The following is an 18,888-nucleotide window of genomic DNA, read 5'->3' as shown; positions in this document are numbered from 1 at the left end:
CAAAGCATGTGACCTATGAATGGTAAACTGATTGCCAGGGTTACCCATAATTAGTGCTCACTTGGCTTTAACATATATGTGATTCTATTGAAGAGAAAATACCATTTTAGATATTTATGTGCATTACAGAAACAACCCAGAACCAAGCTAGTGGGTAATGGAACTAGTCCAGCAGTCATTGCAACCAGTGCAGTGATGCATGGCTGAGTAATGAGATTAAGGCCAGCTTGGATACACAACAAGCTGTTATTTGATTACTTTATTATTGTAATCTGGAGAGTTTAGACCATATGTAGTATATTTTCTTGAGGTATTATAAGTAACAATGGGATTCAAAGTTGTCCATGATGGCTTTTGAATCTCTGATTAAAAATCAGCCACCCTTTGGCAGAGGTGATATAAAAAGGAAAGACCAACTAAAAAATTATTCGGCAGAAGCACTCAAGTATTGTGACTTCATCATCTTAACTGTTATTGTATTTTTCAAGATGTTTCAAGTTAAAGTTTAATTAATAATAATTCAACTGCCCCTTGCTCACACTTGTAATGCAACACTGGTTAAACATATTAAGCGGCACCTATAAGCAACATCAAAAGTCTGAAGAGAAACTATAAATCAAGACATGCTTCAGATGCTAATGAACATAAACGCTGTTGATCCAGCGAATAAGGAGGACATCGAGAGAGCAATCAGACAGTGACTAACCTCAAGACCTGAGGAAAACACTGCTTTATGTAATTTAGGATCTGAATAAAGACCCAAGTCAGTTTCAGTTTTATCTTTTCATATTTGCATTACAGCAAGTTTAACAGTGTGTGGCAAATAATAGTAAAAAAATAGGAAAGTTTTAGGCACATGAACACTGGAGTCACATCTTGTAGAATTAACAAGTCAGGGCATGTGATTTTTTTTAAGTCACCAGCCTTGGACATGGATATAAAAAGACTTTCCTTCAGCACTGATAACATAATACCTTTTGCATCATGACAACAATATAAAAAGAGCAATAACTCAAACAAAGATCATGAGAGTTGAAATTATCATCATCTGATGATGATTGTATGCTTACCAAGTTTCATGGCAAACCATTAACAAATGTGAGACAAGCTGCATTCATAAGATTTTGTCATACACTGTATTCAAAAAAAGGGCAAAAGCATTTGCAAAAGTGGAGAATGCAAAGTAATTTGTTGATATACGCTTCCCCTGTGGATAACCCTAATACTGACAAAGTTTTCTGCTTGTCCAACAGAAACTAAAGGATTTGTTGCACTAATGATATTGCATCATAAATTGCATTTAACTATAGGACATAAAGGGCAGTAACTCAAATAACAACAGCCCTTAAAAGGACTGAATCTCTAGTGGCTGAAAAGAATTTTCAGCAATCCAAAAAAGACTATTTCTTTGTTTGAACTGCTTTGTGTTGAAATCATCTCTGATATTCTCCAGTCATAACAAGATTTTCCATTGGCTGCTGTGACAGCCAAATTGATCAGCACCATTTACCATTTTTATTTAGGACCAAATAGACATCAGTTTGGTGAAAACTACAAGTCAGTATGGACATTCATTTAGAAGGAGTAGCAATAATAACAAGTTTTTCATAATGTCATGGCAGACATATTGGATATACATTTGGCACCATTTTTACAAAAGACAAACTATGTATCATAAAAAGTCTTTTTCTTAACTATATCAATATGGCCACCACATTGCCATATTGGATGTCAGATTAACGTCATTTTCTCCAAGACTAACTAGACAACAAACAGTCTTATGGTGAATACACCATCTCATTATGACTTTCTATTGAGAAGTAGCAATAATGTTTTTTATGATAAATTTTGTGACAGCCCTATTTAATATCAGATCAGTGCAATTTTATTTAATACCGAGAATAGCCATAGCAAAATTTTCAAAATGACTGCTGGGGTGGCCATACTGGATGTCTGAACAATACTATTTTCATTTAAGACCAACTAGATGTTGGGATGAATGTTTGTGAAAAGTTTCATGGCAATCCTCCATGGACAGACATGATGGATGATGGATGACAGACAACAGGCCATGCCATTAAGTTCTTCTGATCTATGACTGGACCAGCTAAAAATAACAATTTTGACAGACAATGCATGCTAGATGCAGGGCCATACCATAAGTTTATACCGTCCCATTTTAATACATTTTCAACTTTTTTCATTAACATACAACATTTACATCCCCCGTTGCTCGGGAAGCTTTTTTTTTCACCGTTACCATCTTACCATTTTAATTTCAACTATTTGTGTTTTAATATCGCAGTCGATATGAGACTTGTCATAATTTTTAAAAGATTATCCATATAACATTTTGTTTGGCGCTAAATAGCCTTACAGTGCTGATGCGCCGTTAAAAATATAATCAATCAATCAATCAATCAACCATAAGTTTACTTAAACTTACAACCAGGTGAGCTAAATATATTGAACCTGAAGAGTTCCTAAAAGCAGAAACCACATTTAGATTACTAGTCTAATATGTGTATAAAGTTTCATTGAGAAATTTTTAATGATTTTGGAATTTTGCTCAGGAATTGAAGGTGTCAGTGCTGGATAGATGGATGAACTGAACAAAAGTTAAAATGTTAAATATATTGAAAGTCAAGAAGAATGAATAGCAAATGGCACATTTACACCAATAGTCTAATAAGCGTAGCAAATTTCACAACAGTTTTGGTATTTGAACTGGAAATAAAAGTGTAGATATTGGTGGATGGATGGAAAGACAAAAGAACAAAATCATTATAAATGCTGAAACTGAAGAATTTCAAATAACAAAAGGTACATCTAGAGTTTTCAAGAGATATGTTGAATGGTTTTTGGAATTATGCTCCATAAATAAATGTGTGTGTTATTTAGATTTTTAACGTAGCTTTAACAAATTTAGTCATTGCTAAAATTAGATGTAGCATGATGTCCCACCCAGTCACATTATTCTGACACCACATCGACCAGTCCTAATACTATCCTCTTAATGCTGAGCGCCAAACGAGGCAGCTGCTAGTACTATTTTTATAAGTCTTTGGTATGACTTGGCCGGGGTTCAAACCCATGATCTCCCACATCTGAGGAGGATGCTGAAACCACTTAGGCCACTGGAGTGGTCCTTTAAATGTGTAAATGATGGAAGGATGGATAACAAAATCAACAAAATTAAGAAAACATTGAAAATGAATTGTGAGTAACAAATCAATAACATCGTTTAATCTGTCCTAAATTTCAGAGAGATCTCTTACAACTTTTGAAGTTTTGCCCCCACTGTCAATAGAAGATTAATGGACAGGGAGACAAAAGTACAATTTATCTGTAAAGAACTGTAAATAGCAAAAGGCAAAATATATGTACAATGTATATAAATAGTTTTAATGTTTTTGGAGCGATGCTCAGGATACAAAAGATGGATAGATGGATGGATGGGTGGATGAATGGATAGAATAACAAAGAAATATAAAAATGTTAACATTATTGAAACTGCAGAATTGTGAATAGCAATATGCACTCCTACACCACTAGCCTAATAATTATACCAAATTTCACAGAGACATCTTAAACAGTCTTGAAGTTTGCCTGGAAATAAAAGTGTGGATAATGCATTGATTACAGAGACAAAACTACACAAACAATAATGATATTGAAAATCTGAAGAAATATGAATGACAGATCACACATCAGGACCACTCATCTGTATACCAAGCTTGACACACCTGGACCACTGATCTAATATGTGTAACAAGTTTGACACATCAGGACTACTCATCTAATATGTATGCCTAGCCCGACACATCAGGACCACTCATCTGTAAACCAAAATAGACACATCTGGACCACTGGTTTAATACATGTACCAAGTCTGACACATCAGGACCACTCATCTAATATGTATGCCTAGCCCGACACATCAGGACCACTCATCTGTAAACCAAAATCTGATCTAATATATGTACCAAGTCTGACACATCAGGACCACTCATCTGTAAACAAAAATAGACACATCTGGACCACTGATCTAATACATGTACCAAGTCTGACACATCAGGACCACTCATCTAATATGTATGTCTAGCCCAACACATCAGGACCACTCATCTAACATGTATGCCAAGTTTGACACATCTGCACCACTAATCCAATATGTGTGCCAAGCGTGTCACATCTGGACTACTCTTCAGATATGTGTACCATGCTTCACACATGTGAACCACTCATCTATATACAAAGCTAGACACATCTGGACCACTCATCTAAAATGCTTACCAGGCTTGACACATCTGGACTACTCATATGTGTATTAAGCTTGACAAATCTGGACCACTCATCTAATATGTGTATCAAGCCTGACACATCTGGACCACTCATCTATACACTGAGCTAGACACATCTGGACCACTCATCTAAAATGCATACCTGGCTTGACACATCTGGACATCTCATCTTATATGTGTCCCAAGCATGACACATCTGGACCACTCCTCCAATATATGTACCAAGCTTGACACATCTGGACCACTCATCTAATATGTGTGTCAAGCTTGATAGGGATGTTTTCTTTAGATTCAGTGTTCTGCTAAATAATAATATAAGTATGATGGTTGGACTACTTAAGTTACACTTTATTTCCATTGTAACACAAAATTTAATGTAAACGATTTTAAGCATCAAAAGACACCTCTATGAAATGAGCTTGGCATGTGTGCCAAATCTGAAATATCCTGAATGGTTTGAGAGGTTTCATTGTTTATTTGTAGTAGTGCTTTACAGCATCTTGGCACAAAAGAGTGGAAATATGGTACCAACTAAACAGAGATGTTAAAAAAATGTAAAAAGTAATTTCACAAAGACCCAAGGAAGAAGAACCCTTCCAAATAAATGTAATTATTGAAGTACAACATGGTTTGAGAGGTATGCTCCTGATGTGATGTGTGATGTGATTTGGATTTTTAACGTAGCTTCAACAATTTTTCAGTCATATCGTTACGATGTCTGCAATGTGGCAGTTTATAATGATGTCTAGCACTGGGGCATCATGCCGCAGACATATAGCATGATGTCCCACCCAGTCACATTATCCTGACACCGGGCCAACCAGTCCTAACACTGACCTCTTAATGCTGAGCGCCAAGCGAGGCAGCTGTTAGTACCATTTTTGTAAGTCTTTGGTATGACTCGGCCGGGGTTATGCTCCTGAAATGATAATGTTAACAGACAGAGAGATGGATTACAGACAGACAGACAGAGCAACAGCTAGCTAGATTCTTCTGTATTACATATGGGGATGGAGAAAGTACATACAAAACAATAAAATGTTATTAATTAAAAAACAATTCACAAAAACTTCAACCTGTTTAATTTATAGCATACTGTTATAATTAAGTACATGATTACTCACCACCCAGAGAGGCATGATGTTTTTAGGTCCATGTTTCTCTGTTTCTTTATCTGATGTTACCACATGCTCAATGAACAGTTTCACCACAGTTATCCTTGTCCACATCTGTCTACAAATGAAAAGAAATCATCAGCATATTAGAACTAGAACTGTGATCTGAGGATATGGATGTCCCAATTAATGTGCTATCTTGGTTCAAGATGCATGGATAAACTTCTAAGACAACGAGATAAAATCATTTAAATGACCTGAATTTGCTGGATTACAAACTCCATACAAAATACGGCAAAAGTTCATGGAGTCCTTCATTCATCATCATTATCAAATGGAAGCCAGATTCATTACATGTATGTGGGAGGAACATATGTACAAAGTGAATTCTATACCCATAACACATTAACCCCTAGCGACGACTTTACGGGGCAGGAGGTAGTAGCCTACTGCTGAGCTCTGTAGCATCATGGTCATGCATGATACACTAAAGTGGGTGGTATTATAGAAAGGTAGACAGATGTAGCTCTATAATGATACCAAATAATCTGGAATATCTAGTTGCACTACAAAATACAGATAGAAAAACCTCATTTTTTGGACCTTATTTTTTAAACCCAAAATTCGCCCGTCGTCAGATTCCGATTTTGTGTCTGGATTTTAGACTTTTTGGTATCAAATCTAAGGCAAACTGGTATGAACTGCAAACAGACAGCTGAGCCTTTGCAAAAAGTAGGATAAGATGGGCATTTGGAATAAAGAGTGGTCTCCATACAAAAATAATGGCTCCATTTAGCAAAAAAAACAAAAAAAAAAAAGAAAAAAAAAACAAAGAAGGCCAACTTTTACCCTTCTGCTCATGTGTGAGTCAAATAGCCAACGAAAAATGATGTTTGTAATACAACTAGGCAGTATGTTATTGAAAGATGACTGGGGATTTGGTGTTTTCGAGTCTATTCAGAAATAGCTTTCAAAATGTGTTTCCTACTCAATTTTCAAGCAAAAATGACAAAAAGCTCCAGGGGTTAATGTGTCAAAGTTAGAAAAATATGACACTGACTGGTCAACATCTTTTGATAATGACCATATTATGCACTAAGCTCAGTGAATACTTTTAAACCAATTTACAAGATTCTATCATGCTGTATGTCAAAAAGGGTGATAACAGTTACAAACATAACTACTATAAACAGTATATTATATGCTTGCCCTGTGTTTAAAAATATATATTATGGAGATAACTGAAATTTGTGTGCAGGAACCACTTTACTTAAATTCAGTCAGTGACCTTTATCTATGGACCAAAATACAATAGGTGTCTGCTTACCCTAACTGCAAGCCAGCCACAAATATGATCCAGGTATTTCATATAGCACTGATGTTGTTATGGCAAACAATTTTTATTCTTTCAGTCATACTGGCCATGACCTTTGACCTTTTGACCCTGAATAAATGGGTTCTCTCATACCCCAAGTGCAACCATCCACAAAGTTTGGTGACCTAAGATGATACAGAACTAGAGTTATTGTGTGCAAATCATACTTCTTTCAGCCACATTGATTTTGACCTTTGACCTTTTCACACCAAAAACAAGTGCAAGTTATCCGCAAGGTTCGGTAACTGTAGATAATGGACGACTAAAGTTATTGTGGAGAAATCAAATTGATAACAGACACTGTAATGTAAAGTATCAATATTTTGTGTTGTTTAGCTTTTGGTGCATGTCTGTAGAATCCATTTTTAGGTAGAGTTAAAAACAGGTTGAATAGAAGCTTTAATTTAATTCGGAATAATAAATTTCTGATTGGATGATTATGTCAGGTGGTAGAGGTGAACTAAAAAGAAAGACACATGAATATGTACCTACTTTGCATTTAAAACAGCTTGATCCACTCCAGTTCCATTAACTGAGGAGTAGAGAGACAGTCCATTTTCTACAACAGGTCGATAGTTGCAGATCTTCTGCAGCCATTCATGACGACTGTCTGCATTGTTCAGGTAGTTTCTGTCTGGAGGTTTAAGCTGCTCAATAAGCAGGCATAATCCAAGGATGGCAAGTGTCTAGGTAAAATAAATCTTACATCAAAATATTAAGCAAATTTAAATTTAAGTGTTTAAAATACCTGCAACTCTATTTCCATGTATGGTGCAAAAAAGCATTACATGTTATAAGCTATGGTTATTCTTCTGATAATAGCACATCACGGAGGAGTTTCGTGTGAAGTAATTTTTAATTTGTACATTATTCATTTCAAATTTTAAAAATTAAAATGGAAATGTGTAATCTCAATCTGAAATAACGTGATTACAAAAAATAATCTCATACTGAGTTAAGGACAAATATAGTAAAAAGCCAGTTATAGTAATGCTAATTCTTAAGACTTTTCAATCATATAGACCAACCAAGTGCCCCCTGAATATATTTATTATTTATTCAGATCATTATCTGGACAAATTCTTTGACCCCCAATTTGTTTGGATAATAGATGTTTTACTGTAGACAAACATGTTTCTGATAAAAAAAATTAGAAGTTTTCTGCATGTAAACTTGTTAGGATTCATTTAAATTTGACACACTAACTTAAAATGTATGACATATTACATATCACTAAGTGGAGACACATTATCTCAATAAAATCAAATCGTGTCACATAATCTAGTTAACTGTCATTAGCCTAAAAACAACAACTATACACCCACAATATGGAGCAAATGAAGTCATGTAGTATGTGAGGGCAAAATTCACAGTGTAAAAGGGACCATAACTCTATAACATTAGGTCAGACATTTTTTATAAATTAACCTAGATTTTCTTAATATGAAGCCTCATACCAAACTCCTGACAGAACCAGGTGTGCAGACATGTCTAACATAAACCATGGCAGAGAAATGAAAAATACTCATGTAGGATGTTGTCATGTTATATGACCTAAACTTAGGATATAGGTCCAAACAGTGTTAAAATAGAGATAATATAGACAGTTTTTAAGTGAAAAATTCAAACTGAAGCTCGAAGTCATACAATTTTACATTCAGTTACTTTCACCACTCCTCTGAGCTCTGACTCACTCTTTGCCTATTGAATTTCATCAACACAAATTTAATACAATTGTATATAATGTTGCAAATTGATATTTCAGTGTCAGGAAATTTCACCAATACAATTAATATGCTTGCAAATAAAAAAAAATTGTTTGCAAATATACATTCCTTGCCAATTTTGCCAAAACTTTTGTAATTGCTAACATGTTTCCATACTTACAAACTGTTCTGAGATCAGTAGAAAATGGTTTGGATTCTCCTCCTGCATAGTCCTGATGGCTGCAGCACACTCAGGCCACACTTGATTAATGCTCTGGAAGTACTGAAGATGCTGAACAATCTTGTATTGACTTTCATGGATCGAGACAAGCCTGGCTAAGATGTTAGGGGACTTGTCCTCCAGGAATACAGCTAATGCATGCATGATGGCATTGTGCACCAGCTAAAAATTAAAATCAAATATGATGTATAATTATTTTCTTTTTTCAATTCAAAGGATTGTGTAGGAATTACCTTACAAAAGCAAATGACTCAGGATGGAGACATAAACATAAAAATTGTGATCCAGATATGGGTTGAAGATTGATGATGAAGAAATTAACATTGTTAGATTGTTTGAAATATTTATAAATGGTTGAAAAATGATTTTAGATGTTGAGTGATAATTCAAAAAGTGCAAAAATAAAAGTAACTCAAAGTATTCAAGAAATAGAATACATTTGACCTCCTCTTATAAAGTTCACCTCTTCTGCAGTAAGAAGGTAGCTTTATACAAAGGATGGCCTTTCATGAGGGACAAACTAAATAAAATATGCTACTTTGGTGTCCTTATACAAGGGGTGACCTATCTTTGGAGGGGTCTCTCAAGAGGGAGACCAATGTAGTAGAAAGAATTGGAAAGAAAGGAACAAATTTTTAGAAGAAATAATAATAATAATAATAATAATAATAATAATAATAATAATAATGTCTTTATTTTGGACTTAAGTCCATAGACCACAACCACAAAACCAGCAATTTTCACACAAGGTATGCCACAAAACTCACAAAAATGATATTAATACACTAATTTGCTCCAACAATTAATTATTGATGAATTATGACAGCAAGCAAAGTGAAATACTTTTTCAAGATTTTGTTATTATTACTAGCTATTCTACTTAATGAGTACACTCTCTTAGCAAAACACAAAGACTATTGATATTGTTGTTCACAAACATTTCCAATGCACTATGGTGCATATTATAATCAATTAAAAATCTAAATGCATTGTTGAAATAAAGACATTTAATGATGTAATTGAAGAACCTGAAAAATGTGTCCATAGAGGAGTACAATACAAATTCATACAATATGATTTAAAAATGAAAACTTTTACATTTACAGAACAAGTTTTAAAAGTCCTTAAAAGCATTTCTACTTGAATACAAAGAAAACAATGATATTGTCTTTGTATATCACTAAGAAGAATTGTGGAATGGCAAGTGGCAGAGAAGGTGCATTATTTTTGGTTTAGGGACAGATACACACCTGCACAAGAGCTTTGGTGGTGTCTCTCAGTTGTCTGTACACAAAATGGTATATTTTTGTTGGCAATAAGTACAAAGCATGTGAGGCCAAGACTTTCTGGTCAAGACAGCTATTCATGCACAAGCTTTGGTTTAGCATATCTAACAAATCTATCTGTGAATGCAGCTCCTTGGACACATGTGAAAAGCTGCACTTTTTTAGGTGCAATTCCAGGAAGCTGCAGGGATATGAGGTGGTAAGTTCATGCTCACTGGCTTTGGGTATTTAGGCAAAGAATACTTTGCACTGACATCCATTCCTCTGGTGCCAATATTGGTTTATGGGTATACACTGCATACTAGAGGTGAAACAATTCATCAATATATCGATACTTTTGCTGTACTGATACACATATAGAAACAAGAAGTGGACAACTGATACAAAATGACACTTACCATATGCAAGTTATTTTAATCTTCAGCAGTTGTCACTAATTAGTCTGTGACAGCTGTTGCAGGTACACACACTCATTTTTAGTAACAAAAATGAAAAAGACTTGATAATACCTTCTACAAATTTACACAAAGTGATGTGGTTTGTAATATTGCCCCCTCCCCAAGCCACCCCTCCACCCCTGTCCAATTCCACACTATGTATTTATCCCAAAGTCATAGCATAAAGGAGACATTTCAAATGTGTTCCACAAGCATAATCAAGTACTTTATTCATTAATTATTAACCGCTTTTATGCAAAGTTTCTTTACTGATTTGTATCTTGCCTACTTAGGTCAAATTTGGAAGCTACACAACTTACACTGAATTCACATTTGTGATTATTTCTTAGTTTTGGTCCAGGATAAATAATAACCACCAATTAGAACTTAATGTACTAGCTTATTCACTGTGTGACACACAGGATCTATTGACATAGCAAAAGAGGAACTTAACACAAAAGTGATTATTAATATTGCTGTGTATTGGACTTAAGCAGAGATGCTGTTGGATATGTGAATTGTGCAATTTTTTTTACAAATTGACACACTTGCAGAGCAGTGATGCATGCTAACTCCCCCAAATTAGTTGAAAATCTCACAAATGAAAATGTACTCAGTGCAGTATACAATTTTTATTTAACCATTCACCCATAAAGGGCTTATAGTGAAACATCTTAGAAAAAACCATGTGAAAGAGTCCAAACAACCAGCCAGTAGTTGCACCCGAACTGAGGTTTAGCTCTACATGTGCCATGGAGGCATTGAGCTGGATGCTAATGCCACTAAGGCTTTCATACATGAGGTGCTCACTGCTGTTTTTCCACAAGGCACTTTACAGGATAAGGACTGTTGTTGTACAGCCTCCCACAGACAGTGGCTTAACCTTGCCAAGGAGATGGACTGATGTTTGCCGCTGGGTACCAAGAATATTGGGTTTTCCTGGTGGAGTGGGCTTTTTCAGGTAATGCTGGTGGATAAGAGGTTTCCAAGCATCATCTTTTCCTGACAATTATGGCTGAACCTTACATGCAAGCATTAAAATGAAATAAATATTACGTAATTTTATAATTCTGTACGTACTCTATATCTAGGAAGAAGCGTCTTTTATTAATAATATATACAGTACTGTGCACAAATCATTACTTGACAGTTTCCATATCATGTATTTAATCAGTACTGGCTAGCTGCATAATGGTAAAATAATGAACAAACTATTGTAGGCACTAGGATAAGGCAACAACTTAGATGACTGTATTATAGCCACTTTTCAAACATGCATTGTAATATTTGCAAAATGAATAGAATTGTAGTAAACCTTAAAAAATAACTTTTCTGAATAAACATTAAATGTATGGATGGAGATTTAAGAGGCAGATTCATACACATTGTTCACTGAAACATGTGATATAATTTAACACAACAGTCATAAAGACAGATTTTGAGCAATCAATTTGAGGAAATATTCAAACAGATTGTAGATTTGGATAGTCCTTTATTGATCAAATGATATGCTAATCCTTCAAAACAAATTTATTTATAATACATTCCAGCATCTAAACAAGTCATATAATATTTAGTATTTGCCCGAAACACCTAATTCCATGGTAAAAGAAAGACAGGTTCAGCAAGTCTGCACAATTTGCTAAACACTGTTGTACAAATACTTTGTAAACAAATATGAAACAAAGTGACAATGCAAAGCTATAAATCTGGATATGATCTGAGAATTCACGAAAAATCAAACACAAGAAGTACCTAATGATGTCTGCTGAATGACAGAAATTATGTGAAAAAAATTTGGAAACCTTAGCTTTTGTTTGTAGGGATTAATGACAGACTGGTTATAAGCTTTAATGAATATTATACTATCTGTCCTTAATTAGGATGGATGCTGAACTAGGAACCTATGTAACATTTATCCCTGTATTAATGTCTGAATTTACTGCCAAGTTGAATACTCCTCAGCAGAACAGTGTTCAACAGCTGCCGACTGCCTTCTGTCAAAATGATTTTCTGTCCATACCACTGTTAACACTCACCTCATGTTCAACAGGTGACTTGGCATGATATACCATGTAGGTAAAATCTTGAGCATACAGGTATCCGACATCTTCTGAAGAAACACTACCCTCCAGAGTTTCAAGCTGTTGTCCTAGTTTGGTCTTCTTTACCAGACCTACAATTTTCTCTACTCTCATGTGTGCTGGAATAATATAAATACATTCATTTTGTAAAAGAAGACAAAAATTAAATCTTACATCAATTATAAAATGAATGTTCCATTAAAATGAATATCCTTGGTTGGGAACAACAATTTGTAAAATTATAGCTTTCCATCATTTCACAGTGAACATCACGATTCAGATGCAATCAAATTATATCACTGCAAAGTGCCGCAGTGTGCTGGAAAGACCAAAGCTGATTTGACTTACATTAACTGACGACTAAAAAGTATTTAGGGAATAATGTTAACTAGATCTGTCAGCAAGCAACATCTCCTATGTAATAGGCAGGGGTTGTATTTTTGATGGAACCAGACAAGAGTGTAATTGATAGACACAGTCAGTAATAATAAACAACATTACTTTGAATGGCACATTAAACACTTGTGCTTTGTTTCTATTTAGGCATTAGCAAAGAAGTATGTTCTCACTGACTATGACCTTTCATCAAGGCTATTAGCACAGCTCTCATCAATAACTGACGATAAAAAAAATAATTTAAAAAGAGCCTTGTACATTCAATTTTATTTTAGGAAAGGTTGGTCAACTTCTATTAAATATATTTCTATCTGCATTTATTGGCTATGTCAATTATAGGTAGAACACACTGTCAACAATAGCACATGTTCATGAAGTTGGAGATTTTTCTCATGACTATTGCACGTGAATGGTAAAGGACTGGCTATTTCATTTTTTTATGGAGGAAGGGGACAGCAAATTTTTTCCAACCAAATATTTTTTCCTTTCATTACAAGATTTTTCTATTTCAGGTAAAATAAAGTATAATTAAGGTCCTCTCATAAATCAGACTAAGACCACTGTTTTCAAGCTTTCAAAGAGAATCCTAATCTCTTCTCCTCCCTCTTAGAAAACTGTATGCCATCCGCCATTTTTGTTCTTAAGGAACTTACTCTACAAGAAAAGTTATTCTCCACAACCCTTTTTTCTTGAAATTACAGTGAACCTGTCATACATTGTCCTCTTGAACCCAAAATTATTAGACCACTTCCAAATAAACACATTAAGCCCCTCACAAACTTTGGTCAAGGTAAATGGTCTAGAGCTAAAGTCATTATGAAAATTTAAAAAATTCTTTCAGCACAATGACCCTGACTTTTGACTGCCCTCCCCAACAAATTAATAGGCATACTTACCAAACTAACATTTTTTGCATGAACCATTTTTCATTCTTCAGCCAGTGAGTGACAATGACCTATGATCATGAATTTAAAAGGCTTCTGTCTTACTCCAGTTGCAAGGCATCAACACTGTAGTCCAGGACTGTTAAGTATAATTAAAGCTATTATACAGAAACCATTCTTCTGTACATCAGTGACCCTGACCATTGCCTTTCTGAACCCAAATCAACAGGATTCTTCATAATCCACATGCAAGTCATCTACAAAATTTGGTCCGCTGTCCATGATGTGCATGTGTATGAATGTATAGGGTTTAACTTCATGTCAACACAAAACTGGTTATATGGTGCCCATGATTCAAACATAAACCCATAAACCTAAAAATATTAAATCTAATGATACTGTGCTGAACCAGTTTTCTTCCTTCAGTCACAGTGACCTTAAACCATTTATATCTCCCAAACTGAATGGGTTCTTTCTCACACCAAGTACAAGCCATATAAAAAGTTTGGTTCTGATACATAAAAATGATGTCATTGTGCTGAAAATAATTGTCTTTTGTTCTACAGTTTTAGACACTTTTAACCCTAAAATCGAAAGGTTTCATCCTTGCAAGCAAACGTTAGCTATTTGCAAGGGTTTTTAACAGCATGTGGTGGAAAACTTGAGTTACTGTGTTTGATGAACTAGAAGCAAACAGACTTGACGGACAGTATCATCACATTTACATTCAACCTTAATGTGCATGTAAGAAAAAGGGAATAGCTCTCAAAATGATGATTGTACAGACTCCACTTTATTTCTTAAGAGAAAACAATGTCTAGTCATTATAAAAAAGCATACCAAATAAAGATATCTCAAGGGGTTCCTTAATATTAAGTAATCAAAAGAGTGACTGACAGAAGATGGGCCATTAGCTGACTCCAGTATACTTCTCCAAACTGTCTTTGTGTGGGGCAGATGGTGGATATAAAAATGTTTTACTCCACCATTCCATTTACCACGAAATACCCTCAAAAATATAATCAAGAATTCATGATTAATATAATGCAAACATTATACAAATTAACATCTGAAATCATAAAAACATACTTATGCCCCACTGACTGATCAATAAATTAAAAGTAAAAACAAAAATACAGATGCAAAATCACACATGAGCCGAGGTTTTCAGTTTACTGAGGATTGGACATATTTGAAAAAATATGTCTTTTTCTAAGCAATTATGTGAGAGAGAGAGAGAGAGAGAGAGAGAGAGAGAGAATATAATTATTAGAACATCAGTATCTGTGCAAGAGTGCACAAAATCAAGAAAGCTCTTTGTTGTTTTCTTCTTTTAAAAACAGATATTTATTGAAACATTAGCTGAATAATATTTAAGAATCACATTCCATCACATAAATACAGTTGTTCCAAATAGAAATACAGTCCTAATCACAAGAAACATTTGACAAGTGAGATACTTATAAAACTTTATATGTTCATTATAATTTTGAATGATACACCACAATGTATAAATATTCTGTAAAATTTCATAATGTTCACTGTTCAAGAGTCAGTCAAGTCATTCAGACATTTAGAATACCATTTTGTCTCTCTCTGTCAGTGGGGGCCCTGAGTGGCTTAGTGGTCTAGAGCACTCACCATTACGGATGACTGCCACCTCACCTCTGTTGATTTGAAGTTTTCATGCACCTAAATTATGTTTAATTCCTAGATAAGATATATCAGTTAACAAAAATTAAAAGATATTTCACATTAAAGTTGGGATAAATTATTCATAAATGATAAATACAACATGAATGTTTCCACTGTTTATTCTAAGTCTGAATTAATCTTTACTTTTTTAAAAGTTTATTTACAATGGTGAAGCTTGCCAACAAATTTTGGATCTGATCCATGAAGAGAAAGAGATTGAGACCCAGGAATACATCATAAATCCAAGTCAGGAACTTCTGTTGTTGGGTGAACATAACTTGGAGAACTACTGGAGAGCAGTCAGCAACCTTACAAACTCAGCAACAGGAACACTGAAACTAGAACTTCTTTGAAGGCTGTGCAGAGCTGTCTTGTCATTACAACATTCTAATGCAAATACAGAGATGACATTCTCCATTCTGTGTGAAATACAAAGTGATTCAGGGAGAAATCCAGAGCAGAAAACTACCGAGATCCTGTAAAGTGTGAAGCTTAAGAATGACAGTGGATATCAACAGTGGTCTCCAGACAGTGATCTTGTGAAGGAAATGACTGTAAGATTGCAATCAAAATCTGAATCTGATTTATATTCAAAATCTTCTTGTTTTATTATAGAATAAAGAGAATACATAGCACATTTATTTTGTTTTCAATCTTCTTGAAGAATGTAAAATTTATGCCAATGAAAAATCTACTGGTTTAAAAGCCAATTTACTGATACAAATATCTAAATCACCTGGTTTCAAATCCTGGTTCTCTCACATGTATGCACCAGATTCATTAAAAACTGAAGGAAAATCCCTAGAATTTTCTTACCTTCATCCTCCTCCTGGCTTTCTTGGTCAGTTTTCCAGATGCCATCTATCTGCTCATAAATCAACCAGGAGAAGGGCATCACTCCAGTAAACATTTGACCTTCACACCCCGTTGTCTTGATGATGACCTCATTCAACTCCTGTTGCCTAGTAGGAGACTGAAGGTCAGAGTACTGTAGTTGAATGGCACCTGGAGTGTTGAGAATCTGAAGCCATAACCTGGCTTTCCAGTCACCAGAAGTGATATGACTGTGTATAATGTCCAGATTATGGTTTGTATCAATGTGGGCTAAGATTCCAGCAAGTATTGGGGAGATCCTGGACTCAAAGTATTGGATGCAAGCTTGTCTGAATAATAAAAAAGATTGTAATCTGATAATATACACAATACATATAAGGAACAAAATGGACAACTCAAATTCACTCAAACTTTATAATACATGTATATTTGTACAGGGCTCATATAGACATGGCGAAATTTTTTCCAGGACATTCAAAAAAGAAGTAGTTTTACTCAAACAACACCAACAATAATAATAATAATAATAATAATAATAATAATGCTTTATTTACAGAGGGTGACTCATTAGTCAAGGACTTGAGGCCCACTTAAACAGAGTATAACAATGGACATTATATGAAGATAGCAATAATTACTGTTTATTTTAATATTAAAATACTAAATTCCATTATTTATAAAAACACATACATGCTCATGATATCTTTTCTTAAATACTCTAATATCTTCAGCAGATTTTACATGTAGTGGAAACTTGTTCCACAGCACTGGACCAGAGTATTGGAAGCTCTTTTTGAATTGCTCTGTTCTTGGTTTTAGTGCTAGAAGGTTTCCATGTGATATTGATCTCAACTGGTATTGTGTTGAAAAAGGCATGATTAAGTCCTGAAGATACTCTGGTACAGTCCCATGTAGACATTTATACAAAAGAATTGCCCAGTGCAAATCTATCCTGCCATATATTGTGAACCATTTCAGTTCTGTAAATAATGCTTTTGAGGGATGATCAATCAAACAATTATTCCTTTTAAAGAAATTTCTTTATATCAGGAGACCTAACTTTCACTTTGTCATCAAACCTATAAAGAAATAGATGCAGAATATAATTTTCAGCTTCTGCAATTAAAAATATTAAAACACAACTGACCACATCTGAAACTTTTTTGGTCATCATCACATTACAATGGGCAGATAAGTGCAAAGGTTTTTAAATATTAAAAATACTACATTTGGCCTTTCGATGTGTCAAGTAATATTATTATCTGCATATTTAAAATGTAATATGTGAGACTTCTGGTAGAAACAATACAAGTTCTGAGAATTCTTATATAGATATTTTATTTTAATTCGAGTACTCTACTTACCAAGAAAATCTGTCATAAAATGTCTAATTTTTACTTTCTGAGGCATTATTCCAATGTCTAATGTGATTATCTATTTGCTATTCTTGAAGGGGCCCTGGGCGGCCAAATGGTTTATGGTGCTTGCCTTTAAAGATCACTGATATCTCACTTCTGTCCTCATGGGTTTGAGTCTCAGTCTCAGACAATATGGTTATGTGAGAAAGCTTGCCTGCTTCCCACAAGTTAGTGGTTCTAACCGGGCATTTCCCGGATTCTTCCTCCACTAAATATAGTGGCTGCCATCTATAGCTTGTCCTGTGCTGAAAAATGACATTAAATCCAAAACAGCAATAATAACATTTCTTAAACCTTCAATAAAAGATAAAACAAACAGACCTGAAACACTCTCTATTAATGAATGTTGAGCCAATTACACCTATGTAAGCCATTTTCCTACTGCCACATGCAAACCCTTTGACTACATAACTGTCTGGAAACACTGTTTGAAAAAGTTTATTGGTATTTGCTGATGATCTTTAAAAATGGTGATCTGTGATTAGTTTTTAATGTCCATAACATTTATGATTTTAGAACATCATCCTTAGTTATAAAGGTTCCAATGCTGCATGAAATGGTTGACTTATGCTAATGTTTAATCACTTGGTTGCAAGGGGGAAGGTTGTATGGAAAACAACAGTTGTTTATCTTTTCCATCTTCATCAGTCAGTTACATGGCAGATTGTCACACTGGGTTGATTTTGTTCATTTTGTCTATGTTTCTCAACTTTACAGTTTTCCAGTGAGGTTCCAGGGTACTAAATTCCATCCATATCTGAAATATCAATAATTCTCTCACATGCCTGACCAACCAATTTCCTTTTTATCTCCAGTGAATCACTTCATCCAGTCATAATCCAATACTGTAAACACCTTGTCCTTTGTTATATTGTATTCAATCACTAGGAATTTGTATAATCTGCTTTGCCAGAAAGCATATTTCAAAGTAAACTATCAGAATCTGAGAATCTGGAGATTCTAAATGGCAAGACCATTGGGCTCATTCACCAGATGTACTGTCCTAACATGCGTTTATAATAAAAACCATACAAACAGAAAAACAGAAAAAATCATCTAGGCAATACTAATACACTTACAACTCAAATGATCTTTTTCAAATGTGAATGTTTT

At 34.5% G+C, this 18,888-nt stretch overlaps 1 protein-coding gene across 1 annotated transcript in view; it reads right to left on the bottom strand.

Annotated features, from left to right (window-relative positions):
• LOC149786031 (E3 ubiquitin-protein ligase rnf213-alpha-like) overlaps window positions 1-18,888 on the bottom strand; it is a 451,244-nt gene that overhangs the window by 141,166 nt on the left and 291,190 nt on the right. Inside the window, exons 65-69 of the mRNA XM_089978103.1 lie at window positions 16,340-16,686; window positions 12,504-12,667; window positions 8,682-8,903; window positions 7,287-7,480; window positions 5,429-5,537 (exon numbers count right to left, since the gene is read on the bottom strand). Coding sequence (XP_089834229.1) covers window positions 5,429-5,537; window positions 7,287-7,480; window positions 8,682-8,903; window positions 12,504-12,667; window positions 16,340-16,686 — 1,036 coding nt within the window. The remainder of the gene's footprint in view (window positions 1-5,428; window positions 5,538-7,286; window positions 7,481-8,681; window positions 8,904-12,503; window positions 12,668-16,339; window positions 16,687-18,888) is intronic.

The sequence above is a fragment of the Sinohyriopsis cumingii genome, chromosome 12, assembly GCF_028554795.1.
Source record: "Sinohyriopsis cumingii isolate HCF-2022 chromosome 12, ASM2855479v2, whole genome shotgun sequence".
Lineage (NCBI taxonomy): Eukaryota > Metazoa > Mollusca > Bivalvia > Unionida > Unionidae > Sinohyriopsis > Sinohyriopsis cumingii.
This window is presented reverse-complemented; position numbering and strand designations above follow the sequence as displayed.